Source organism: Notolabrus celidotus, chromosome 18 (genome assembly GCF_009762535.1).
Source record: "Notolabrus celidotus isolate fNotCel1 chromosome 18, fNotCel1.pri, whole genome shotgun sequence".
NCBI classification, from domain to species: Eukaryota; Metazoa; Chordata; class Actinopteri; order Labriformes; family Labridae; genus Notolabrus; species Notolabrus celidotus.
In genome coordinates this window covers 15823907-15850818 of record NC_048289.1, presented here as the reverse complement: position 1 = coordinate 15850818, position 26912 = coordinate 15823907, and the positions used below count along the sequence as shown (strand labels likewise).

The 26912-nt window shown below is 41.5% G+C and overlaps 2 protein-coding genes and 1 long non-coding RNA gene across 3 annotated transcripts; 2 read left to right on the top strand and 1 right to left on the bottom strand.

The window, feature by feature from the left end:
• The first annotated feature begins 1854 nt into the window (after positions 1-1854).
• Positions 1855-12804, top strand: atp2a1l (ATPase sarcoplasmic/endoplasmic reticulum Ca2+ transporting 1, like). Its single transcript, XM_034707851.1, has 23 exons — positions 1855-1972; positions 2785-2802; positions 3094-3176; positions 4334-4438; positions 5095-5233; positions 5933-6013; positions 6110-6195; positions 6301-6598; positions 6679-6845; positions 6950-7038; positions 7139-7241; positions 7331-7462; positions 7577-7693; positions 7782-8000; positions 8112-8223; positions 8854-9077; positions 9201-9421; positions 9502-9704; positions 9799-9884; positions 9972-10105; positions 10200-10317; positions 10589-10706; positions 12155-12804. The coding sequence occupies exons 1-23, from the start codon at positions 1855-1857 to the stop codon at positions 12169-12171; spliced, it is 2988 nt and encodes a 995-aa protein (XP_034563742.1). The 3' UTR covers positions 12172-12804.
• A 5-nt stretch (positions 12805-12809) lies between these two features.
• sult1st6 (sulfotransferase family 1, cytosolic sulfotransferase 6) lies at positions 12810-21164 on the bottom strand. Its single transcript, XM_034707916.1, has 7 exons — positions 20491-21164; positions 19009-19137; positions 17329-17426; positions 16993-17119; positions 15244-15338; positions 14980-15160; positions 12810-13142 (listed from the first exon to the last, which is right to left on the bottom strand). The coding sequence occupies exons 1-7, from the start codon at positions 20675-20677 to the stop codon at positions 13030-13032; spliced, it is 930 nt and encodes a 309-aa protein (XP_034563807.1). The 5' UTR covers positions 20678-21164; the 3' UTR covers positions 12810-13029.
• On the top strand, positions 14961-15408 carry LOC117830047. The gene is made up of 2 exons (XR_004634720.1): positions 14961-15205; positions 15302-15408. It is a non-coding gene; the product is annotated as an uncharacterized LOC117830047 (long non-coding RNA).
• Positions 21165-26912: the final 5748 nt, after the last annotated feature.

Here is a 26912-nt window from a genome sequence, read left to right as displayed (position 1 = left end):
CTAGAAGTGTGGAACTAGCACTAAGTGTTTATCAGCTGTAAACAATAATAAGTAGAAGAAAAAGGGTTTCTTATGAAGGTTATCAAACAGTAGGTAAGTATACTTGACAGACCCTGCTTCGTTCCAACTTGATTTATATACATTTAACATTTTGGGGTTTTAGTGTGGAGACCAAACTTTACGTAACAGAGAAATTCAAATGAAACATGACCCAGTAAACCAAAAAACAGCATGACTCTCCAAATGGCTCAGTTGGCCAGTACTGAAAGTTTTGATCCAAAAATAGACTTTTGACTTTAAAACTTCTTACCCAATACCTAACTTCAGAGTAGAGCCAATTTCACAATGAAAACAAATCATGCTGTGATTCTGAACAACTGCTGAGAGCAACAGTAAATAAAATGCGTCATTAACGTGTCATGGAGCTGTCGAATGTGGTGATCAGTGACCACTGCTGCACCTACAGGGACACCTGTCAGATTATTGATTAGCAACAGCAACTTGAATTCCTGTTTGAAGAGGACTGTGCACCACCCAGCAGCCTGTTAACTGCTGTTCAAACAAACAGTAAATCAACAGTTTGCCCAACACAAACCTTTAGTTATAAGCTAGCAGAATGTTTTACTATATGGAGATACTTTCAGGCAAATAAAGAACCCTGATTTAACTGACTAAAACAAAAAGAGAAACTGGTTCAAGCTAAAGGTTTAAGAAGAAACATGTTTTCTCATTTATTCATGAACCTTGTAACAAAGTCACTGCTCTCAATTCACCACAAGAGGACATTGTGCCTCTCTAAAAAGCCTTTTGCAGATGGATCATCTTTTGTTCGTCTACTTAAGTTGTGACATACCTCCCTGCTGCTTTCCCTTCCTCATAAATAAAACAAGAAATAAAACTTGATCCTCGTCTATCTGCACTTGGGCTTCTTCTCTGCTATGGGGTAGTGTGACACGCTGGCTGGGCCCTTTGGCATTCCTGTCCAACAGTGATTATTTCTCCACTAGACTATCGATTTCTTCTTTCTTTTATCTTCCAAGTGTCTTATTTTACTTTTTTTTTATCATCACCCTCTTCTTCTCTGTCCACATGTGGCTTTATTGGCATGTGCATGAGTTGGTGACAGTAAATTATGCAGTTATGTTGCTGAAAGATCTGGTTTCTGTGGTGAGAAGTTTGTGTCATTTCAAAAGTGCTAAAGCTAATTCCTTCCTAATTCCAGTTATTCCTCCACCATGTCTCTTCTTCAGTCCATCGCTCCTCTCTCCCTGGCTCGGCCACCTTCCTCAGTAGAAACCAGTTGAGCCGTCACTCAATGCGCCCCCTCCCATGTCCCCTCTGGATGATCTCCTGTCTCACTCTCTCACCTTCTCCCTTCGTCTTATTCCACTGACCATGCATGTTCCAAAAACAGATCTCATTTTCATCCACAGGACAACCCCCCCTGTACCCAAACTGCACCCCCACTCTCCTGCATTACCTCTTTTCCAAATCCAATCCCCCGTCCCCAGTTCCTGTCCAAGTCCACCATCTCACCTCCCCATTGCTCCACCTCGTACCCCACCCGTGCCCCCCACCCCCACCCCCTTAAACGCCATATCCTCCCATGCTGGAATGTGTAGGCGTGTGTCAGTGAGGTGTCCACCAATCCTGACCTCTTTGGTGGTATAAAACCCTGAGAGTGTGTACGCCTATTCGCTCTTTCTGTCAGTCCAGCACTCCTGAATTGGAGGGTGCCACACTTCATAGGTGAGGGTGGTGGAATAAGGGTAAAAAACTGCAGAGACCAACAAGAAGTCAAAAGAGCGCGGATAGGCACGATTAGAAGGGAAACCCCTTGTCTATCCTGAAAGGATGGAGAACGGACACGCAAAGACCCCGGCAGAATGCCTGGCTCACTTCGGGGTGAACGAGAACACCGGTCTCACCCCCGAACAGTTCAAGAAGAATCTGGACAAGTACGGCTTCAATGGTGAGAGAGCGGGCATCCTGGAATGGGGAGGGAGGCCTACTGATAACAAGACCTTATAGAGAAACATCTTGATAAAGAAAGATCTACAGATTTGCATTTGAAATATTCCAACAAGTAGAAACAGCAGAAAGTTTTCAGATTGCTTTCCTGTGTGGAGATACTTTCTGTGGAGGGCTGGGTTTAGGGATGCTTTTTTAGAGAGGAGTTGCAACAGCTGGTAGAAACGCAGAGAGACATTGAGAAGCAGAGACTTTGAGGGCTTTGAAGAGCTATTTAAAGACAGCCAAAGAAGATGGCTGGAGAGCGAGAGAGACAGGTGATGGCTCAAGAAGCTTCCTGGGTGATATATGGGGCGGGCGTTACAGAAAAGGATGGATAATTTTAGGCCGGGTAAAAAGGGGGAGGTCCTTAGAAGGTTTAAGGCTAAATGATCTGTAATATGTTGCTAATCAATAACCAGTGGAATGGTCAAGAAGATGACAAAGTGTCTGCTGTATGGTGTTCGATTTAAAACTTGTTTTTCCAGTGATGTTTCTATTGCTTTGAGTTATCATGGCCTTGGTTAGAAGTTAAAGAAAGCTGATTTAGTGACAAGCACGTAAATATGCTTCAATTCTTCAGGCCAAAAAGGTAGCAGTCCAAGAAACCTTAGATCTTGAGGTCACATTTATAATGTTTTACAAAGAAGCACATCTTTTCTCCCAAAGTTTCTCAATGAACTCTGTTTCATCAAGGTAACTAACCAATCTTTTCCCCATCTTTCTGTCTCTCCATGCTTGCATCTCTTCCCCTACCTTTGTGACCAACTCCAGAGCTGCCCGCTGAGGAGGGTGAGTGTTTGACCAGCCACATTTACACAAATCCTTAAAGAGACACTCCCACACTCCTGATCTGACGCGATCCATTGTAACCTCTCTAGATGATGGATGGAGGACTGTATTAAAAACATTACACACACATGTTAATGATGGCAGCTTCTGGCCCCGTATTTCATATTTGAACCATCATTTGTAGCATTACACATCACAATCACACTCTCCTTTTGTGCAGTAATACAAATTTCCTGTTTAGTGTTATTAATGTAATAATAATCCTTTTGTTACTCTCTTTGTCTGACTCAGGTAAGAGCATCTGGGAGCTGATTGGTGAGCAGTTTGAGGACCTGCTTGTCAGGATCTTGCTGCTGGCTGCCTGCATCTCTTTTGTGAGTATGCGTGTCAGAATATTAGAACTTGTGTCAGTCATTGTCACATTTGTTTTAAAATCAAGAAACAGAGGCTGGATTTAAAGGAGACTTTTTATTGTGCATACAATCTTGTGGACTCTGACATTATGTTAGTTAAAAATGCTGAAAGAACATACTCCAACAAATCTCTTTAACAGAAATAAACTCATCAGATTAAACTCTGGCAACCAGCACAAATTAGTTTTCGCACTCTGGCATTCTTGGCACAATAATCTCTGGCCCCTCTTGCAGTCTTGATTGCCAACTGCGCTTCACTTTCAATCACACCAACTCTTGCGGTAAACAAGCTGCAGTTCACATAATTTCTGTCACTTTGTCAAGATGGCCCCTCATCTTTCTCTCTCCGAGCTCCTCCGCCCCTCGATGTATTTTTGAGGACAACAACTTGAGAGGAGGGAGACGGATTGCTAGGGGCTCGTAGGAGGTGTATTAATTCCTTTGCCCAGCTTTCACCCCTTCAGGGCAGCTGTCACGATGGCCTTAGAAGGCGAATATTGAGGAGGCAGTGAGAGACGGGGGGTCAGTGAAGTATAGGGGGGCCGAGGGGTAAGGGTTTATTTTAAGAAAGACCCAAGCTAAGGAGAGAAACTGAATCCTTCGGGAAAGGTCAGGCGTGAAGGAAGGAACGAAGATCCTCCTCAGAGAGAGGGGCTCAAGTCAGAAGGAGCAAGGAGTTATGGGACACTGAGATCAAATTAATGAGGATTATGTAATCATATCATACCATGCAAAAATATTCTAAAAATAACAGCAAAAGAAAAGGATTGACTTAAGAAAATGAAGACAAATGAAGCCTTGAAAGTAGCCTGTAAATGCTAGCTTGTTTACATGTTATAATGAATGTATTCATGGCCTTAACAGCCTGCAAAATCCCTGGAAATGAACCCTTTTACTGTCCTGACCTTACATATTATACACACGTTAATAATCTTTGAGGCATCTTTCACACCGAGACCTCATGCAAGCATCTTTCTTGATATTTAAAGTCGATTAAATACACATTTAGACACATTTGAATGCTTCTTTTGTCATAGAAAGTACAGCCATATGTCACTGCTGCTTCCTCTTCTGGGCTCATACTCACACTCTTCTTCTCTGTGTCTCTCTGACCTCAGGTGCTGGCCTGGTTCGAGGAAGGCGAGGAGACTGTCACCGCCTTCGTTGAGCCCTTCGTCATTCTTCTCATCCTTATCGCTAACGCCATTGTTGGAGTGTGGCAGGTCAGTGAAAGACCCAGACTGTTGAGCAATAAGATACAGAACGCACATGGGATCCTCTTACTGCCATGTTTTCCACCTAGACGTGATTGCTTAATCATAACATTATCAGTCATGAATCAGAATAGTAATAGTATGTCATGGCAGGATTCTGTTACAGCATTGAGTAAACCTCAGATAAACAATATTCTTCAGGATAAACAAATGGCGGACCACTTTAGCTCTGATTTTCAGACACCATGCCCAGTGTCTGTTTGGACTGCAGAGTCTGTTTTGATCACTCACATTACGCAAGTCATGACATGAAGTAACCGGTGCCGCTGTCAGCATCAGTCGCCATGGGGACACTTTTGTTGTGACATCCCCGCCAAGTGTCAAGATCAGCTGCTTGTTCGTGTTTCCTCACTGAAAACAGAGCTGCCTTTGGCACCCTGCTGTGACAGGATCACGTGTGATAACACCAATCACGAACTCTAACTATGTAGTTTGTGTTTCCATATAAACATGGTTCCATTCCCTGTTTTATTAATTCATAAATAAAAATAACTAAGATAGAGAAGGGTGCCTAAAATCCCAGTACGTGTGTATTTTTGTTGTTTCAGCTGTACCCCACCTTGCTCACTTGTGTCTTTTGTTGTGTCTTTTTTTCTGTGCCTCAGGAGCGTAACGCTGAAGATGCCATCGAGGCTCTCAAGGAGTACGAGCCTGAGATGGGCAAGGTTTACCGTTCTGACAGAAAGAGTGTGCAGATGATTAAGGCCAGAGAAATCGTCCCCGGTGACATCGTCGAGGTGTCCGGTAAGAAATGTGGAGAATGTTGATTTGTGTCTCTGTAAACCACAGCGTGCTCAGTCATGTCGCCTTCACTGTCCCACCAAGTTATAGCTATGAAATCACACAACATGAATTCAGTCGCTCACTTTGAGCTCTGTTGAGAGACATGAAGCCAGACATGAATCCAGCATGTATGCATGTGAGGCACAGGCAGAGCCTCGTGTCTTTTTAAGGCAATGTGATGGAACAGCACTGCTGTGAAAACATGCTGACTGAAGGAAAGCGAAATCAGGAGTATAAATACCCTCAGCAGCACCTGCCACACCTCTTCTTCACTCCCTGCCATTCCCCACTTCTGTTCATTTGTCAGTGCACACCTGTTGTCACACTAACCCCAGCCCCTCCCCCAGCTCATTGGGCCATGCATGTGTCATTTAAGAGTCTTCACAGCCCCACTGATAAATTGTATTGAGTATTAAGACATTTTGCAAAACATTTACCATAACTTTGTATGCCTTTTCAATTATTTTCAGTTACTTTTCCTCATGTGTGCCACTAACATCTAATGTTAAGGAAGTTCAAAATAATTGAATAAAGAAAGGGTTCCACAGCTCAACACAGTCAGCACCGCTGCAGTTATTCTCTGTTTAAATGACATATTTATGCATCATTTAAGGATTTAAAGAAGTCACTCTAATGATTCCTTCTGTTTGATTTCCACAGTTGGTGACAAAGTCCCAGCTGACATCAGGATTGTGAGCATCAAGTCCACCACCCTGCGTGTTGACCAGTCCATCCTTACTGGTACGCTGTGAAGATCCTTCAGTACCGTGATACCTGTTGTGTTCAGTCCAAACCTTTTAGGCCGATTTCATTGAATATTTCTGTTTTCTCTCTCAGGTGAGTCCGTCAGTGTGATCAAGCACAATGAGGCCGTCCCCGACCTCAGGGCCGTCAACCAGGACAAGAAGAACATGCTTTTCTCTGTAAGTACCATGATGCTGATATCATTTTTTTAAGATGGAACTACAGATTTGTTTTTCCCATTCTTCATCTCCTAACTTGTGTTTTCCTGCCTCTTTCCTCTGTAGGGTACTAACATCGCTGCCGGTAAGGCCATCGGTGTTGCCATCGCCACCGGAGTCTCCACTGAGATCGGTAAGATCCGTGACCAGATGGCCGCCACCGAGCAGGAGAAGACTCCCCTGCAGGCCAAGCTTGATGAGTTTGGCGAGCAGCTGTCCAAGGTTATCTCCCTGATCTGTGTTGCTGTCTGGGCCATCAACATTGGCCACTTCAACGACCCCGTGCATGGTGGATCATGGATCCGTGGTGCCGTCTACTACTTCAAGATCGCCGTCGCTCTGGCTGTGGCTGCCATCCCTGAGGGTAAGAGGGAACCAGGAAGTCACTGTGTGTTTCTTGAGTGCTCGTTCCTCCCGTTCACAGACCTCGCTTTTGTTTCTCAGGTCTGCCCGCTGTCATCACCACCTGCCTGGCTCTCGGTACCCGCCGTATGGCCAAGAAGAACGCCATCGTCAGAAGCCTGCCCTCTGTGGAGACCCTGGGCTGCACCTCTGTCATCTGCTCCGACAAGACTGGTACCCTCACCACCAACCAGATGTGTGTGACCAAGGTGGGAACCACACATATTTCACACTCAGAAGAAGGACAAAAGTTTCTCTACAGAGCTAACCTGCTTTTAACTTCACTCAAAATCTTGTGCTTCGTATTCCACAGATGTTCATTGTCAAGGGCGTCGATGGCGACCATGTTGACCTTGATGCCTTTGACATCTCTGGCTCCAAGTACACCCCCGAGGGCGAAGTGTAAGTTGCTGTAACATTATTGCAATGCGGTATCAGCCGTGTTTTTTAAATGCACATGAACCATGTGTAATTAATTTGTAATTCTCTCTTTGTTTTTCAGCTCCCAGGGAGGTGCCAAGACTAACTGCAGCGTATACGACGGCCTTGTTGAGCTGGCTACCATCTGCGCTCTGTGCAACGACTCCTCTCTCGACTACAACGAGGTAATGTCACAGAGTTAATCGACAAATTCCTGTCATTGAAACCTTTGCACAGTTTTGACTTTTAGCTCTATCACCCTCTGTTTATCTAGTCCAAGAAGATCTATGAGAAGGTCGGTGAGGCTACTGAGACTGCTCTGTCCTGCCTGGTTGAGAAGATGAACGTGTTCAACACCAACGTGAAGAACCTGTCCAGAATTGAGAGAGCAAACGCCTGCTGCTCTGTGAGTTTCCTCCTCCCGTTTGCTCCACACACATCAGTCTTAGCTCTTTCAAACTGTTTGAAGTGTTCTATTGAGTCCAATCACTTTGTAACAGAAAACTTTGTCTTCTAACAGGTGGTTAAACAGCTCATGAAGAAGGCCTTCACCCTGGAGTTCTCCCGTGACAGGAAGTCCATGTCTGTGTTCTGCACCCCTGCCAAGGGTGATGGTGGCGCTAAGATGTTTGTGAAGGTTGGTTTTTCTTCCTTGCCTCAGATCTAAACATTCTCAACAGGCCAAAATCAAATTCACACTATAACCCATCCTTTTTGCTCTCTAGGGTGCACCTGAGGGTGTGATTGATAGGTGCGCATACGTGCGTGTTGGAACCACCCGCGTGCCCCTGACCAACGCCATCAAGGAGAAGATCATGGCTGTCATCAGGGACTGGGGTACCGGTCGTGACACCCTGCGTTGTCTGGCCCTTGCCACCCGTGACTCCCCAATGAAGGTTGAGGAGATGAACCTTGAAGACTCCACCAAGTTCGCCGACTACGAGGTGAGAAACAAAGACCATGATTGACTTGATACTGAGATGTGTGGAGGACGCTGTGACTTCATGGACAGACTTTGAATAAATGACCAATTTACTTCCCCCCCCCCTCCTCAGATGGACCTGACCTTCGTTGGCTGTGTTGGTATGCTGGATCCCCCACGTAAGGAGGTCTCTATCTCCATTGAGCTGTGCAGAGCTGCTGGAATCCGTGTCATCATGATCACTGGTTAGTATTATGACAAGGATCATTTATCAATACAGTAATCTCCTTTTTACAGATTCTCCCAAAAAATCTGAACTCAAAGTCTGGATTGTAGAAAAGTACAAGATTTGTTTTCTGTGTGATGTATATTTATAGTCAAAGAAGTAACGTAATCATTTAGCAGCAAGCTTTGGTGTATGCTGGAAAAAACTGTCCATGTGGCGAGCATAAGCAGGTGTACATTGTAATGACATCCTTGTACCTATCTGCATTTTCTTTTTCGGGTTCATACAGCCAGAGGGATGCTTTTATGTAACCTACTCTTTTTAGTGAAACTGAGACTTACCAAAAGCAGTTAAATGGGCGCTACTCTGTAGAATGTAATGACCGAGATGGAGTCTATTTTGCAGACACATCTGGAGGGCAATTCGCTTCAGTTGTGACATAAACATAGAGTTAACTCTCAAGATGTTAGATGGACTGTGAACGATGCAGCATATGGTAAAAGTTTGCAGCTAACTGGTGACTACACTGCAATTACTGCAGTTGTTTGATAAATCTCCATTCATCTGTAGTCCAAATGAGTCTTTTTACAAACCAAATATCGGTCACAGCACAGACTACCCACTAAACTTCTCCACCACCATGTTTCAGGTGACAACAAGGGAACTGCCATCGCTATCTGCCGTCGTATTGGCATCTTCTCTGAGGAGGAGGATGTTGCTGGCAAGGCCTACACCGGCCGTGAGTTTGACGATCTGCCCCTCCATGAGCAGGCTGAGGCTGTGCGTAGAGCTTGCTGCTTCGCCCGTGTTGAGCCAGCCCACAAATCCAAGATTGTGGAGTTCCTGCAGGGTTTCGATGACATTACTGCTATGGTAAGAACACAGCTGTTTGAGTGTGTGTGTGTGTGTGTGTGTGTGTGTGTGTGTGTGTGTGTGTGTGTGTGTGTGTGTAGCTTGAGATCAGTATAACTCACACATGCTCTCCTTCAAATCCAGACTGGTGATGGTGTGAACGATGCCCCTGCCCTGAAGAAGGCCGAAATCGGCATCGCCATGGGCTCTGGCACTGCCGTTGCCAAGTCTGCCTCTGAGATGGTCCTCGCTGACGACAACTTCTCTTCCATTGTGTCTGCTGTTGAGGAGGGCAGAGCTATCTACAACAACATGAAGCAGTTCATCCGCTACCTCATCTCCTCCAACGTTGGTGAGGTCGTCTGGTGAGTGGCCCACACACCTAAACACCATATTTTAGTCTATCATTCCGTCCATTATCTGACCCCTCTGATCCCTCTTTCAGTATCTTCCTGACTGCCGCTCTGGGTCTGCCTGAGGCTCTGATCCCAGTCCAGCTTCTGTGGGTCAACCTGGTTACTGATGGTCTGCCCGCCACCGCTCTGGGCTTCAACCCCCCAGATCTGGACATCATGGGCAAGCCCCCACGTTCCCCCAAGGAGCCCCTGATCTCTGGCTGGCTGTTCTTCAGATACATGGCTATTGGTGGTGAGTACAATTTAGGAAATTGTGTTTTTCCTTGAATCTAAATGCAGGTAAAATGACTTGCCTACACTTATGAGCTGTTCGATCCGTCTAACAGGATACGTCGGTGCTGCCACTGTTGGTGGTGCTGCCTGGTGGTTCCTCTATGACCAAACCGGTCCCGGTGTCACCTACTACCAGCTGGTGTGTTATTGTCCTCCTCTACGTTGTCTTCCAGAAACCCTCACTTCATAGAAGACCCTTGTTAACATTCTTTCCCCCTCTGTGCAGTCTCACTTCATGCAGTGCTGCGATGAGAACGAGGATTTCGCAGGAATCGAGTGTCACATCTTTGAGGCTGCTCCTCCCATGACCATGGCTCTGTCCGTGCTGGTCACCATTGAGATGTGCAACGCTCTCAACAGGTAACATTTGAAAAGACCATAACCAGAACTAAATGCTGCCTTTTATTTACAAGACACACTGACACTTAATCTCTTCGTTTGCAATTGTTCCTAGCTTGTCTGAGAACCAGTCTCTGGTGCGTATGCCCCCATGGAGCAACTTCTGGCTGCTTTCTGCCATGACCCTCTCCATGTCCCTCCACTTCATGATCATCTACGTCGACCCTCTGCCCGTAAGTGCTCTCAAGTTTAACATTTGCACTGCAAAACATCTAATTGTGCCAAATGTGCTAATCTAATGTCTAGTTAAAAGATCTTATTACAGTTAAGATAAGCTGCATTCACTGGACAGGTCTACATATAACATCTTATTCCAAGATACAACAAGCAAAACATAAGGCCTGAATTGTTTGTAATGAGTAAAGTTGAACAAAGAGAAACCCTCGGTCTTCTACAGTTTGAAGTTTATGTTGCAGCTCTGACTCTTTCCCTTCTGCCCTCCAGATGATCTTCAAGTTGACCCATCTCAACGTGGAACAGTGGCTGATGGTCTTGAAGCTTTCCTTCCCCGTCATCCTCATTGATGAGGTTCTGAAGTTCTTTGCTCGCAACTACGTTGAGAGTAAGTATCCCTGCTTTCCTGCACATCTTCTCTAATTCATTAAACATGAAAACTACCTGTTATCCAAATGTAACCCTAAACCTTTAATGGATTTATTAATACCGTCATCCTTTTTTAAAAATGATTCACTACAATTTTAACAAAGTCTAATTCTTCTCCATCCTGTACTGTCATATTAATGTAACTCATCATCACCTGATCTATTTACAAATTCATCACAAGTTCATTGTATGTTTTCATCTCTCACCTCTCTCCCTCTTTCCATCCATTCATCATCATTAACACTCTTAACCTTTGATTTTCAGAATAAACTCAGTTCCCCCACCACCATTAGTCTGTAACTAAATCAAGGTACTCTACAGCTCGCACTGCTCGTATCATCACTGTCTGCACTTTGTGTCTTATGTCGGTCTATTTTTCATTTTTCCTTCCATTGTGGAAATCTGTCTTCAGTCTAGTGTCCTGTGTTTATAATTTCACTCCCTTTTTTGAACTCTGGGTTCTCCCTACTTCCAAATGATCATTGGCAAATCTTACAAGTGTCTCAAAATGTCAAAGCGGCATGGTGATTAAAGTAGAAGGCGATCCCAGAGTGTTGCTCTGTTCATTATTTTTGATGAGGAACCGCAGAAATCAGTGCATCGCCTCTGAGGTGCTGCTGTCGCTGTTTGTTGGATAGCTTGTGCAATAGAAGTCTTCATAGTGTCTGTGTCCCTACTTAGCATTTATAAGCAGTATATAAATATTGAACAGATGGTTTACAACAATATAAAGTAGTTTTAAGCAGATGGAAGGTGATTTCTAGTATTGATTGATGCTGCAGATTAACAGTTAATGAATGAATCCAAAAATATGTCTAAATAGAAGTGTTTCTAATCGTCAGAAACACTGTCTCACACTTTATTAATATCTGCTTATGACACAGTTTAAAGTTTCCATACTGCTTATAAATGTTGGGGTAACGTTTAGTGTTATTTGAGTCTATGTCCGTATTTGTGGGTTCATCAACTAGAAGTTATTTGTTTGTTTTCCTACCTGAAATCAATATTTTGCAAAAAGGATCAGCTTTATTATCCTTCAGGCCTGGTGAAATTATTATCCAACCTCTTATGGCCTGATCTCAATTCATCCGACATATGATATTTAGTTTAACATATTCCTCCCTTGGCCAGTCATGTCAATCACAAATCACAGGAGCATGTCAGCTTTGCCTTGCAGATATCAGCAGAATGATGCAACATGCCTGCTGCTTTTTATAGTTTTCGTGTCAGAGAAAAAAACCTTGAATGAGATACTTGTTATAGATTGGATCCTGCTTTTTTTTTTTATAGGAATTACTTTAAAGGTTTGGCTTAAGCAATCATTATAATTTAGTCTGCAATGATAGTTTCAGTGTCTGTTTCAAAAGTCTTTTCCTTCTCTAATTTTCCCTTTTTTCCCATTCCCAGGTACAGAAAGAAAATAGAGATGTAGAGGAGGAGGATCTTAAGGGTTGGAAGAGAAAGAGGCGGAGGAGAGGAAAATGATGATCAAAACCAAAGAAGGGAGCCGTAGTGCGCCAACCAATAGAAGGGAGAAAACACTGGAAAAATTTAGAAAAAAACTAATAAAACTTGTGAAAAACCAACATAAACAGAGCCTCTATATAAGGAAGGTGATTGAATTCAAACAAAGGGAAGTATCCCTACCAATAAAGTATCAAATATTTAAGATTTTATGCAAAGAAGGAAAGAATGTATTAAAAGTGATTTTTTGTTAAACTTGGATATTCTCAGTTGTTGTGTTTTTGTGTCCTCTGTCCATTTTCATATGATTGACTTTCCAGCTCATTACTTTCTAGTCTTTGTTGCTCGTGTCTCGTGCAGCCTCCCTGCTTTGGCTGGGCTCTGTACCGTGTGGTGTAGGGTTGCGAAATGACTTCATATGGGCAGTAAGGAAAAAAAAACTCCACATGCCTGCGTGCTCTCTAGGCTCCATGCGCTCAGCAGACTCTGTTGGAGGTCTCATGACGTAAAATGGGCATGTCTCAGTCACAACACTTTTGGTCTTATATATTGTTTACGTGATAAGCTGCAATAAAGTGATGATTACAAACTCATGGACTCACATTGTGGAACACATTTTTATTGATTTGGTTGATGTTCCTTTGCATCACTCCAAAGTGCAGTGATAAAAATATATTTTTTAAATTCCTTATTACATTTCACTCATTCATTTGTCATTCGGCTCTAAGCTAGTGTAATATTTTCTTTGCTGCAAAGCATCAGCTCTTTGGTCCTTCTTTTGCAGAGCTGCATTAGCTGATAGATTCCCTGAAGATCTGTTAGATCTGGGTCCTGAATGGTATGTTTGCTCCTTTCATCTGCTTCTCATAATCTTCATCAAACATCTTTGACTGCTCGGGTGTGAAATGATTTGTCCAATCACCAACTTCACCTGTAAAAAAAACCACAAAGACTTATATACCAACTACTGAGCTAAGATGCCTGGATTAACAAAATCCAGCTTTATTTCATATGTAGGATCAAGTAACCCAGCGCTTATGTCCTGCTTTATCAAAGAAAAAAATGACTAGATCAACTGTATCTAGAAACAGACTCTCAAGGATCACCAAATCTTAATTATTTGTGCTCTAAATAGGATTTCATATTTCATACTTTATCCACAGGAGGCGCCAAAGTCCACACAAGCTAGAAGTCCTCACAGTTTTAATGGTTAATGGTCTTGTACTTACATAGCGCTTTTCTAGTCTTTCTGACCACTGAAAGCGCTTTTATAATACTCGTCACATTCACCCATTCATACCCATTCATTCACTGATGGTAGAGGCTGCTATGCAGTGAGAGACCATCAGTGTTAGTTGATTTCATTTGTTCACATTCACACACCTCTGAACAACAGAGGGAGCAATTTGGGGTTCAGTGTGATGCTCAAGGACACTTTGGCATGTGACTGCCGAAGCTGGGATCGAACTGCCAACCTTCCGATTGATAGACAATCGACTCTACCCACTGAACCACAGCCGCCCAATCAACATTTAAAATCTGAAGTGAAAGCTATTTTGTGGATTTTTTCATCAACCTACTGTTTTTTCAAAGAAATACAGCATTTAGAAGAAAAATGTATTTTTCAAATATTTACATGATAAGTATCAGTGAAAAAATTGCTGTAATCTTTAACTAATTTGACATTTTTTGCTTCAGCTTCTTCCTGTAATCCGGTCTGAATCCAGCCATCTGCTTGGGTCAGAATTATCCAGAGTTTTTGTAAAAAATGTATGCCCAATCCAAAAGTTCGGAACAACAGAAACTGGAGGTTTTACATAGATTAATCAAAATTGGATTCCTTTTGTTCATGATGTTTTGTTTTTTTCTTTTTGAACAATGTGATTTTAGGATTAAATGATATCCTGTAGCTTTAATCCTTTGATCAAAGCAGCTGTACATGATAATTCATCTAACAATGATTCTCTTGATTATTAGCCTATACAATGTGAGAGACAGTAGAAACTTTTCAGCTGAAATGTTCTTTTTTGGTTGAAAGAATAGTAAAAAAAAAAATGTGTCGAAATTTTTTAAGATTACGCTTCAAGATGAAGATCAAAACAGAAATGTGGGCGTTTCTCCCTGAAGGGTATTTAGCAGAAAGAGACAATCATCAAAAAAAAAGCAATTATAATTCCAGCAACCTCTAGGGGGCAACAATGCACTGTTCAAAGTGACTTCCAAAAGGAAAGTGACATTTTCTAAATACATGGTTCTGAACTCTACACCTGAAAAACATGTGTCTCCATCTAAGGCCCAACTCACTCTTACTAAATACACAAAGTGGCTTAGTTGGTCTAGTCCACCCTGCAATAGAATAATGGTGCTTAACAGTTAGAGCAGAGTCAACAGGGAGTAAAGAGGGAGTTAACAGGGAGTGACCAAGGAGTGAACAGGGTGTTACTTGGGAGTAGTGAAAGGTAGGTAGTGTAGTTTCTAGGTAGTTAACACTTAGTCACTAGTGAGTTATTAGGATGTTACTATGAAGTAAAAAACAAGTATGACTCAAAATTTTGCTGAGAAATTTCACGCTTTCTCATTGGTTGTTGATCCCCACATTTCATTAGATTTTCAAGGGGCCCAAAGTTCCTGGTGACACCCCCTGTACAAACCAATAAAACAGGAGTAGTGTTTTTTTTCCCACACTTCTGAGATTCTATTTAATTTCACTTATCAAAACACACTGATACCCCTCCACCCCGTGTGTTTATAGAAGCTGACTGATGCACCTTTTCTCATGAACGGAGAGATGGACTCGTCAAAAACAGGTTTGGGGACACAGGAGTAGTTGGCCATCGGGTTCTCCTTCATGTTCTTAAACGACGTGAGCTCCACAATTCGACTGATGACATCATCAGAGAGCGACAGGTCCAGGTACCTCATGATGCGCTCCACCTCCCGCCGAGGGTTCTGAAGGAATAGATATGGTTGTGGATGTGTGCAGAGCATGTTTTGGTAATACTGAGACCATGTGTGAAACAGTACTTTTTTACCTCTTTCATGTCTTCATAGAACAGATAAAGGATGTTCTTTTTCTCTCTCTCCACCCAGTAATCTTTCACATGGTCATACCAGGAGCCCCAGGACACTGAGGAGACATCATTCATAAAGCATGCATCGTGTAAACATCCGTCATTAAAACACACGTGTAAACATCATTCGTCAAATGACTCCCTCTCATATATAAATAAATATGGCTGCCGCCGATGATTGGCCTCAAAACAGCGCTTCAGAAACAGATGGGTGACGTCACGGATACTACGTCCATATTTTATACAGTCTATGCTCCCCTCTCCAGCTAAAAATGTATACCAACTATTTCTACAGAGCACAGTACATTTAGCTGCTTGTTTGAAAGGTTGGTTACCATCCAACATGGAACATTTAAAATTGATTTCTTTCTGAATAATTAACTAATACTCACACATCACAAAAAGTCATTCATTTTCTTATCTTGAATCCCTTTTGTTGCCTATTCTGTGCTAAAAAATAAAAGCTAATGGGGCGCTGGTGGCCTAGCAGTCTAAGCGCCCCTCATACAGAGGCTACAGTCCTCGTCTCAGGGGTCGCCGGTTCGATTCCCGGCCGTGATCATTTCCTGCATGTCTTCCCCCACTCTCTACTCCCCACATTTCCTGTCTCTCTTTAGCTATCCTATGCAATAAAGGCACAAAGCCATAAAAATAATAATATTAATAATAATAATAATAATAATAATAAAAGCTAATTAAAAGCTAAAATGAATTAGCTTCTTCTCAAAAATTGAGAGCATGATGGAAGTTCCTATCTTGTTGTCAGACCATGATTGCTGATGGGTTCTGAAGATTGGATAATCTCAAATGATGAGCAAATAAGAAAGAGCCTCAATAGAGAGCGGACATTCTGGTGAAATTCAAATCCTGACTATATGGAAACAGAAAGGCGCCAGCCACCGACAGTAAATTTGAATGAACGCTCTGAGTTCTCACTGGCCTTGAGGCTAAACGATTTAGAGCTCCCCCTGCTGACTTGCTGCGGTCCAGGTTGTAAACCTGCCTTCATCATGTTAACAGAGGGAAAAGAAGCCAAACTAAAAAAATCCAAATACACATCAAATTATTTTTTTCTCAAATATGGTTTCTGTCATAGTTTGTTCTTATTTTTCTGGTTCATGTTCCCGACAAGTTTAGTTTTAATTAGTTATTTAATCTCAAAAAGAGAGGATGTGACATCATGATTGACAGCTCTGTTGACAAATGCATGCTCCTGCATCCTTCAATACCAGATGAACGAGTAGAGGAGGAACGGTGAGGGGAAACGTACCTAACACTAACAGCAGAGTTATTGAACTCTCCATAGCAGCAACTGTCTGCCTCAAACCAACACGAGAATCTGTCCTGTTGTGGATTGTGCCCACCTGAGGGATCTACTGTATTTCATAAGTATGTTTAATGTGTGTTTTGGTTAGCGTTGCTGGTGTGAGACAAGGACATTAAAAGCATGCTGCAGATACAGTTTTTTATCACATTTTCCACAGCAAAGATTCTGCATTAATTCAAACTGAAATATCCCATAAGAACATATTTAGCAATTATTAAGAAAGCTAAAGTATGTTTCTGAAAGGGTGCTTTACGGAACACTTAGCGGAGATTAACCACATGTGATGATACATTCTTGGTTCAGGTTGGGGCTTTGAGCAAACAGATACAACCAGTCTTCTTTGCGGTAACCTGACACTCAGGTATGTGAGTTAATCTACTTACATTCTCCTCTCATGAACTTCTGGATGTATCCCTCCCAGGGCCCGGGTTCAGGCTGGGTCTGGTTCATTAAGTCAAAGTAGAAGTAGCTCACCATGTTGTCCTTGGCGTTGCGTGCCACATAGATAGTCTTTATACATGAAAGGGAGAGGGGGAGGTGAAAAGGGGTTGATAACAACAACACAAAGAATGGGTTACTTAATAGTGGCACTGTATTATTCATCTTTAACACCTTGTATATGCATTCAATCAGGACCTTTTACCCCTTTGACATATACTCATAATTCAGAGTGAGGCAGTAAAAGTCCCTGCACTGTTTTGCTCTCAGTTAAGTCTCACCTTGCACTTGTTTTCCCAAAACCCAGGAGGCACCAACTGAATGGGAAGATGTGTTTTGATAACTCTTGGGGGGTCCATCTGTCTGAGAAGATCAAGACCTGAGAGAAAAGTTCAGGGGGAAAGATTTGAACCAGTGACAGACACTTTTGTTCCATGCTTTCTCAGATTTCTTGTTGTTTTTATGATAATAACTTTTTCTTTTTACTTCAGAACAACATCCAAGTAAATCATTAAAACTGTCTGTAGCCATCATAAAAAAGACAGGATGAACTTTTGTGCAATAAAAAATTTGACAGTGTCGAAATGATAGTTATTGTTCATCATGACTCACAAAAGCAAAGGTCAATCAAATTGCAATCACCAAAAAGCAGCAACCCAACCTCTCATCTTTGAGAGATTTCCACTCATATCCTAACACGTCCTCATGAAAAGCTGCTTAACAACATTTAGGATATATTTTTTAGCAAAACAATGAAAGTTACCAAGATTCAAGCCGAAGAAATTCATTGTGAGTAGCTATCAAACATCTTGCAAGGTCGGTGACAAAATCGTGAGATGGTGGAAACCAAGGTGTTTCCTCAGTTAGTCAGAAACACAAATACAAGCACAGTGTAAAGTTGCTTTATAAAGAATGTATAAGAAGGCCTTTACTTGTAAGAATATCAGCAATTTTAAAGCTTGTTTTGATATGTTTGTGACTTCCAAAAAATATAATTCAGCCTTCAGATCAAATTTATTCAAATAACTGACAACTCCAAGGCAGCTCAAGGCTACGGAAACCCCAAGTGGACATGCATCCATCAAGACTTCAGTGAAGATCCAAACTGACTCTTTACTCTCTACCAGCTGAAACTCTGTCTTTTACATATTCCACAAATCTTCACTCAGGGTGTAATGAGTCCGGTTCTGTTTGGAGTTTCTGCCTGTTAAAAGGACGTATTTCCTTGACGCCATAACTTGATAAATACCGCAAAGTGCACTACTCATGGTGGATTAAGATGAGATAAGACTTAGGCTGTTTTCTAAACGGCCTGCTACATACTACCTACCAATGTAGTAGGCAGTAGGTATTGCTTACTACATGTTACGTTTGAATTTAGTATGTAGTATGACTGTTCTGTGCAATCGGTGTTGCAGAGGAAAGAAAAAGCAGAACGAGCACTGTGCATTGTGGGAAACATTACACAAGGCAGACTGATCCGATTCATACTAAGAAATTTTCCCGAATCAGTAGACATCCGGGGAGTTTCGGCATACTGCAGATTTTGCTCTTTTTCACTTACTACATACTGAATTTTGACCAAATCAGTACGTACTGCTAGTATAGTGGGCAGTTTCGAAAACAGCCTCAGTCTTATCCTGTCTATATGTTGGGTCTTTGTTATTAATTTAACATAGCATATGGTCTAGTCCTGCTATGTTTGTAAAAGCGTTTTGAGATAACATTTGTTGTGATTTGGCGCTATACAAATAAAGATTGATTGATTGTAGCTCATTAGCTCATCGACCCTGTGGAAGCTAGCTAGCTAGTTCGGCCCAGGCAGATCTTGAATAACTGACATTGACATACAAACTTCTTAGTCCCTATATTTGAATTAATCTTAGTAATAAGTAACCAGCAAGGAGTTTTTGATGTAAAACCTAAATGTATGCATGAAAATATAACCCCATCGTACACACCTGAAGGGATGGGTGGTGGGGAGCAGATCTCCAGGAAAGGGCTGCGGACAGGTGTGGGTGCTCGTCTGCACGCTTCAGCATCTCCATTGTGAAAAAGCAGGTCGACTATCTCCTGAGTCCATGTTGTGCCTAATGAACACAAAAGACAAATATCACTTGAATTAACCATTTCATTACTTGAAATACTTGTCGATTGTTCTCTAACTCCTGTGACTCAATCTTTTAGATTAAAAGGTTAGAGGGAAATTATGGCCCCCTTTATCTTTTCTAGATGAAGTCCATATTAAATCAAATAATTGATTGCCTTTGCTCTGAAAGCTGTGGTCTGGCATGGCTACTAGTTTCCTTTGGAATCATTTTGTTTAGGGCAGGGGCGTCAAACTCATCTTAGTTCAGGGGCCACATACAGCCCAAGTTGATCTGAAGTGGACCGGACCAGTAAAATCATAACATAATAACCTATAAATAACGACAACTCTAAATTATTCCCTTTGTTTTAGTGCAAAAAAGTACAAGAACATTCTGAAAATGTTCACATTTAATGAACTATCTTTCTACAAAAACAGCTGTTGTATTTTTTTGCCATGATGAGTCTCATAGTGGGACGAATATTTTACTCTTTAAGCCCTGAAACCTGCTGCGAACACACCAAACACACAGGTTACCCATTCACCTGACACAGAGTGTAATGTTTACAGCAAAAGAACAGAAAGATTTTAATAATTAAAAAGGTAAAGTTGATTATTATGGACCCCTCAGCTCAAGCATGAGCAGTTTGCTTGCTGGACAGTGTTGCGTGCAGGAGTGTAGTGCTAGTGTTAGTAGTTAGTGGATCATCTTATAGTGCTCTAAAAAGTCTTTATGGATCTCAACTGGATTATGCAAACAGCAAGTAATCTATTTTCTCACTTTGAGAAAAAAAGTCCCGGAAAAAAAGTGCTGTTCAGGTGCTCTCCATCAGCACTATAATTTTATATGACCCCCAGAGGACAAATTTGAAATAGTATTTACTTTTACTGAAAAATTGCACGTTGCAAAGTCGTTCCGCGGGCCGGATTGGAACCTCTGGTGGATTGGTTTTGCCCCTCGGGTCGCACGTTTGACACCCCTGGTTTAGGATCTCTTTCATTTTTTCATGTTAGTCCACTTCACCACGTTGGGCTCATTGTGGCCATCTTTACTGACAGCTTAAGTGTAGCAGCAGAAGCACTTTCAGTTAAAGCAGAGGTAGGAAACATGCACTATTTTCAACTACTGAGAATTTTTTGATGTAGCTACTCAAAGTTATGTTAATTTGAACGTATTAACAAACTGTTTAAAACAGCATGCTTGTGTTTTCCATAATAATGCATCAGACTACTATTCAACCATTTATGTGAAAATCAACCTGAGTTGTCAATAAAAAGTATTGGAATTAAAATACTATATTTTTCTCTACAAAAGTGGATGCATTGCCGCATGCTGAAGCTGGTGTGAGTGTACCTGCTTTGGGATAAGTGGCGATGAGGAGGTCTGAGGGGTCCGGTCGGAAAGCCCAAATGGAGTCCCAGTTCTGCGCGATGTAGTTCATGAGAGGAATTCCTCTGACAGGGATGAGAGGAAAGCGGGTGATGGAGGCTGTGGCCTTCTCAATGGCCTCGCTGTAGGTTATGTCTTTCTCCTGCGACATGACTTTCAGATATCAAGCTCCAGAAGTCAAGATCTGACTGAGCTGGAGTGTTTCCTCCTGTAGTTTTGTTCCTCTCCCAGCTGGCTCCTGACGCTTTGTCAAGCATTCACAGCTTGTTTGCTTTTTTAAATCCCTGTGGGTTAAAGCTCAAGCCAACAGTCACTGTGTACACACCCTGGTCAGTCTGTCATCATAAATTTCTTGTGTCTTTATCTGTCCAGGAAGTATTTTGTGTTGTCTCTCTTTTCAGCCTGAATCCTCTCAAACTTCTGAAACCCAAGAAGAAGAATCTCCTGAAATCCTCCTGAAGCCTGAGTGCTCCAGTTGCCCTGAAATGTGTTTTGCCCTTTTTCTATCTTTGTAACCTGGCTGTCTGAGAGCTTGCTCCAAGTTCTTGTCTGTCTGTGATCTGTGGAAGTTGCACAGGGAGATCCACACTAAAGTGCCCTTATGTAATGTCAATAGTTACGTATGAAGTCCACTTCTGCTCACTATGAAAACTTCCTGTGTAATTTGAGGAGGAGAGATGGGAGGGTCTAAAAAGAGCTCCATGCACAGGGAGGCAAACCTTTACAGAGACAACAAAAGAGACTGAATCAAAGTATGACCAGAACAACACAATGACTTCCTCTTTCCTCTAAAACAAAACCTGAGACTTGGTTAGGTTTCTTAAAACTAATCTGACACTTTTTGGGCGAGACGGAAAACTTGTTCTCCAGAAACTCACCTTTGGACTCAAACTCTGAGAGAGAAAATAAAACTCTCATTTGATCAAATTGCAAACAAGAAAGATTTAATGGTTGAGATAAAGCTGAGCAGTTTACTGAGGATACATGTGTGTTTGTGTATAGGGCTCAGCAAGAAGAAGCTGTTTAGATTTTGACTTCCAGGTTTTCCACAATTGATATCCTGACCGAGGCAGAAACAATATTTTCAAAGATAACAGGCACAGATCACAGCTGCCTGAAACAACAGAGAGAGACCTGTTAGCTGTTTCAAAAGAACTTTATTTTAGAGCACAGAAAACCATAAGCATAAAAGTAAAGATTGAAGCAAGCAGAGAGATTACGACTTACTCGTGAGCCTTAAAACTAAAGTGTACTTCTGCTTTTATGTTTTTATAGGAAGGGGAAAGCAGTGCAAAGGACAAAAAATGTTGCAATAAAAACACATAAGACCAGATTAAGCTGTAAGTGGACAGCTATGATAGAGCAGTTTTAAAGTCAGTCACAGAGTTGGATGTGCTGACCGGATGTTTTTATCAGTTAGGAAAAAAGAGAGAGATCAAGCAGAAAACAATGAGATGGAAAGTTTTCCTTTTTGCCCCAACAAGTTTTCAATTCACAAAATACGCACAGTGTGTTCAAGGCTGCAGTATAAAAGCCAGGTTAGCTGCATTTCCAGCAGAAAACGTACGTTTTTAATTTTGATGTACTTAGCATTGCTGTTGCACTGGCTTACAGAAGCTACATTTTGATGCATTGTTAAATTTGTTATCTTAAAAAGGAAAAGGGACCAGTGATGGAAGAGCTTTCTTTACAAGGGCACCTTGAAATACAGAAGTTAGTGAAGAACAAAACATTGGAACAATAGCCACAAACATGTATGACCATTGCTAATCACCCTGCTGCGTTAAATACTTGACTTCTGATGGGTCAAAACCAAGCAACAACCTCCGGTCTCAAACTATGAAGCCCATGTTATAAACTGCAATTCATCAAGAATCCGCTTGAGGCTGGCTGCAGAAACACCGGAAATTACATAGACACCAATTCAAAAAAGACAATCTTTACAGCATTAATAAACATGTTTACAGCCTGGTTAAAAAAAAAGGCCTGGCTGTACCTAGCTCATTTCTCTATCAGCACACACTGTACAGGGGGTGAATTTTTTCTTAACGCAACGGTTCAGAAAATATTAAGATTACGAGTTTTTGCCCAAATAAGGACATGACTGGCTTGACTCCCAGACGGGAACACATAGCTGTTGGCTCTGAGGCTCAAACTCTGCTCCTTTACGTCACACTGGTTGAGTTCCACATTTCCAAAATGGCTGCCGCCACCGATTGGCTTCAAAACAGCGCTCAGGAACAGATGGGTGACGTCACGGATACTACGACCATATTTTATACAGTCTATGGTCAAAACCCCACTGATTTTAATTCATTTCTACTAGCAAGAGCAACGCCATGGACAACAAGATTCCACAGTTTATCATCTCAATTCACAGAGAGGAGTCCGGCACATTATAGTTTCTGATTTCACCTACTCCTGTTGACAATGTGGCAAAAAAAGTTAGTTTCAGGTACCTACAGTAAACAACATGCAGGATATTTTTGATATTACTCTTAATTTATTTGGAGAACACAAATCGACCATGTTGCATTCACCAGATTTTTATATTTTCTGCACCTCTTAACTAGACTAATAAGAATAGCATTGTCATGTGAGTGCTACCGACCGTGGAATGCAAAGGACTATTTTTTTTGCTGCACAAATACATAACTTTCAGATCATTTAAATTCTCTCTAAGTCAATACTTAAAGCCAACTTGTTTGTATCTTAAGTTTGTTGCCGTGTCATAAGCAGGATAATGTGAGGAAGCAGTTGGTTATGCAAAATATAATCCAGACAGGGTGAGACAGGATTTCATCATGAAGCAGAGGGATCTTGTCTCACCCCGTCAGGATTTAATTTTACATAACCACTCACTCCCAATACAATAGTTTGTTTTTATCCTTAAGACAATTTACTTTCAATCTTTTATGTCAACAGATCTTATATTGGACACTGGGCTTGCATACCTAAATAGTTCCATACAAAGAAAGGCCAGGTCATAGCTGCGACTTGCTTTTGATGTGCTTACAACATAATATGTGATACCTCCTTAGTGTCATCATGAAGCAAATGTCACAGACCAAGAACAACCAACAAACAGAAAAAATAGCACAAATAAGTAGTGAACACAGACTGTGATTAGATCATTCTGTTAATATGCATCTATCCTTTTTGCACTTTAATTTAATTCTCTGCAGTGATTCAAACAGTAAAGATTCAAACAGAACATTACTCATTAGAAAGTGTTCTTTTTACATACTGATTTATATCTACACAGTTATTTCTTCTCTTTCACTTTGAATTTCTGGGAACAAAACAGTCAAATATGATCCATTAATAAAACAACAGTATCCATAAAAGATTCAACTCAAGGTCAGGGCTGTGTTTGTTTTTTCCCTTACAGCTGTTAAATCTGCAGAAGCAGAGGGGGCAGTGAGTTCACCCACTGTCTCCGCCCTCACCTCTAACACACTTTTCCCGCTACAGACAGTGAACCTCACTGAGACACAGGCCTGTTATAAACGCTGGGTTTCTGTAACCACGATACAAAGCGAGCTCTTATTTTCTACTCATATTTAATAGGACCAATATGTTAGTTTGCACTGTGGCCAAAATCATGAAGGTTATATTACGTTAGAGAGAAACAGACTTGGAGATAAGTAATGTAATGTCAAGGTGATGGTTATTACTCTTAGCATGTAGCCGTTAAACCAGCAGAGGGCACGGATGGAGAAGGTTCCTCGGTTATTTTACACTACACACTTACAGACAGAGCTCCCCTGTCAGGCTGTGCTCTCAACAGAGGGACCCCGGAGCTGAGACAGAGACAAATTGAATAATTCAGTCAATTTATTGTGGAGACAACTGAAGAAAACCAAAATATCCAAGAAGCCGGCTCTAAGACGCCTGATGAAAAACTGGTAAGCAGTTAGACCACCGTGGCGAAGGAACAATCCAACACCGAAGTGGCAGGAGGTCCAGGTATTAGTAGTGGTGCTAATTTGGATTGCTCACAGGTGTGTCTCCTGAGCCACTCCTACACCAAGCACACAGGAAGGAGGGGGCAAAGGCAGAGGAGAGTTAAAACAACAGTGGGGCCACAGCCGTGACATCCCCAGTGAACACATTTCCTGTTATGATCAAATGCTGTCAAACTTTGACATGACCAGCTTTCAACTTGCGCCTCTTTGTTTCAAACGCCTCCCTTAAAGAGGTCAAATTAAGATTAATTACATGAACAAATGTTGAATCTTTAATCATAGCATGTTGCCAGTTGTATTTCTGCCATCAGTTGCCATTAGTAATATTAATAGTAAATGTAAAGATTGTAGTACAAAAGTGAAAGAAGTAGCAGTTGGTGGTTTCGCAGTGTTTAAGTGATAACTGTTCTGCGGCTCAGCCGATGAAAACAGATGTATAGTATGTGACTCTGGGCAAGCTAAAGCTAGGTTTCCTCCCAGGAATCCTTTAATATAAACTGGGAGTAGAAGAGTGAGTGTCGTATCTTGACCGCCCATGATGTGTAGATGCAGAAGGAATCTTCGTGACACTGGCTTGCTTGCATAGTAATACGTTTCTTACAAGAATCAAAACTAGTATCGAACAAACACTGCGGATTGCTTGGGAGAACAGCTCTGCAAATCTGCTGACTCCCAGGATGCTGTTGACCAATACCCTTTATCAGGTCTGAGAGCCTCACAGAGAACAAACTTATCTTAACATCTAGTCTTTTATTGTATTGTCCTTCCGCTCTGCTAACCTAAGGGTAGCAAAACTTTTTTATTTGAACTTCTATTGAGATTTTACGCTCTTTCTCTCTTTCCTTTTGCATATACCATTCCTCTGGCTTGTCCAATGATCATTTGTGGAAACCCTCCAAATCATGCTTCTTAAAAAAAAACGTCAAGTCACCTGCAGAACCTGTAATAGCAAAGCACCATAAGCAGCTAGCAGATTTATAACTACTTTGGCCTCAGTTTGCCATTGAGAGTGAAAGTAAAGGCAGTATGATAAATAGTTGCTTGAATTGAAAAAAAAAAGGCCCATAGAAAATGATAGAATAATTTTGTTGTGTGTATTAGTAGATCTCCAGGAACATTTTGTTCACTCTGATTGTCATTCAGCGCAGTGTGCAGCCTGCAGGGTGCTGCTAATCTCATCACAGCCACTGAGGCATACTAAGTATGTCAGGAGGAAACAGCGAGGGCAAGACTCATCACCTGATTTATCCAATGTGTCACGTCATTTAGTGACAACCATTCTTTCTTTTTGAGCTTTATTTTACCTTAGTTTTACTTTACTTTATTTTGTGGTTAAGATGGGATTCAGAATGTAACTTGACAAACTTCCAGACTCTCCTCATGTGACCTTGCGGATGTTACCTCACAGGGCCCTGGTTCAGGTAAGGTCAGATTAGCACAAATGTTAACACAGTCAGAGTGGTAGTAGTTCACCAGGTTGTAGTTAGTTTGTGTGCTTCATAGATCTCATTTACATACAATTAGAGAAACAACACAGAGAACAGGTAATCTGGGGAGACTTTTGTTGTTGGTATTGTTTTGTGAAACTCAATCGCTTGAAAAGATTAAGTTAGATTTAATTTTTGTAAACAGATATGTACTGACTGTTAAAGCAATAATTTGTGCCACCTTTCATTGTAGCATCGATACCTAAAACCTCTGGAGCACAGAAACAGAAGAAAGTTTTATTTGCTCATGAGTAAATAGCCCATTGTATTTCTGACTCAGCAGCTGCAAGAACATGATTTCTGACAGGTCATATCTTGTTGGAAGTTGAACAACAGTTTAGTGGCGCCAATTATCTTAGAAAGACAGGCAGAAAGGGGGGTACAATGCTGAAGACGTATGTCATAGGTCCCACTTGGAGACTCATAATGGCGAAAAATACAACTGTTGTTTTTCTTAAAAGATAGTTCATGTAATGTGAACATTTTCCGAATTTACTTGTACTTTTTTGCACTAAAACAAAGGGAAACATTTGAGTTGTCGTTCTCTATAGGTTATTATCTTTTGATTTTACTGGTCAGGCGCACTTGAGATCAAATGGGGCTGTATGTGGCCCCTGAACTGAAATTAGTTTGACACCCCTGCTATAAAGCAACATCTTATGCTGTTTTGCTTCATTGTATGTGGTTTTTGCAACTGAAACTGACTGCATTGTGACATTGAATATGAATATGAAGTTACACTAAGGTGAACAATTAACATATTTTCACTCCTCAGTGTAATATCTGTTTAAATACTCCATTCACTGCTGTTCTGCTACAGTGCAATTTACACTCCTAGGAAATCACTACTGGCTGTCCGTCTAAAGTGATGAAATCTGCTGTAACATAATTCTACGCCTCTCAAAATTCTTTATTCATAAAAACAGGACTA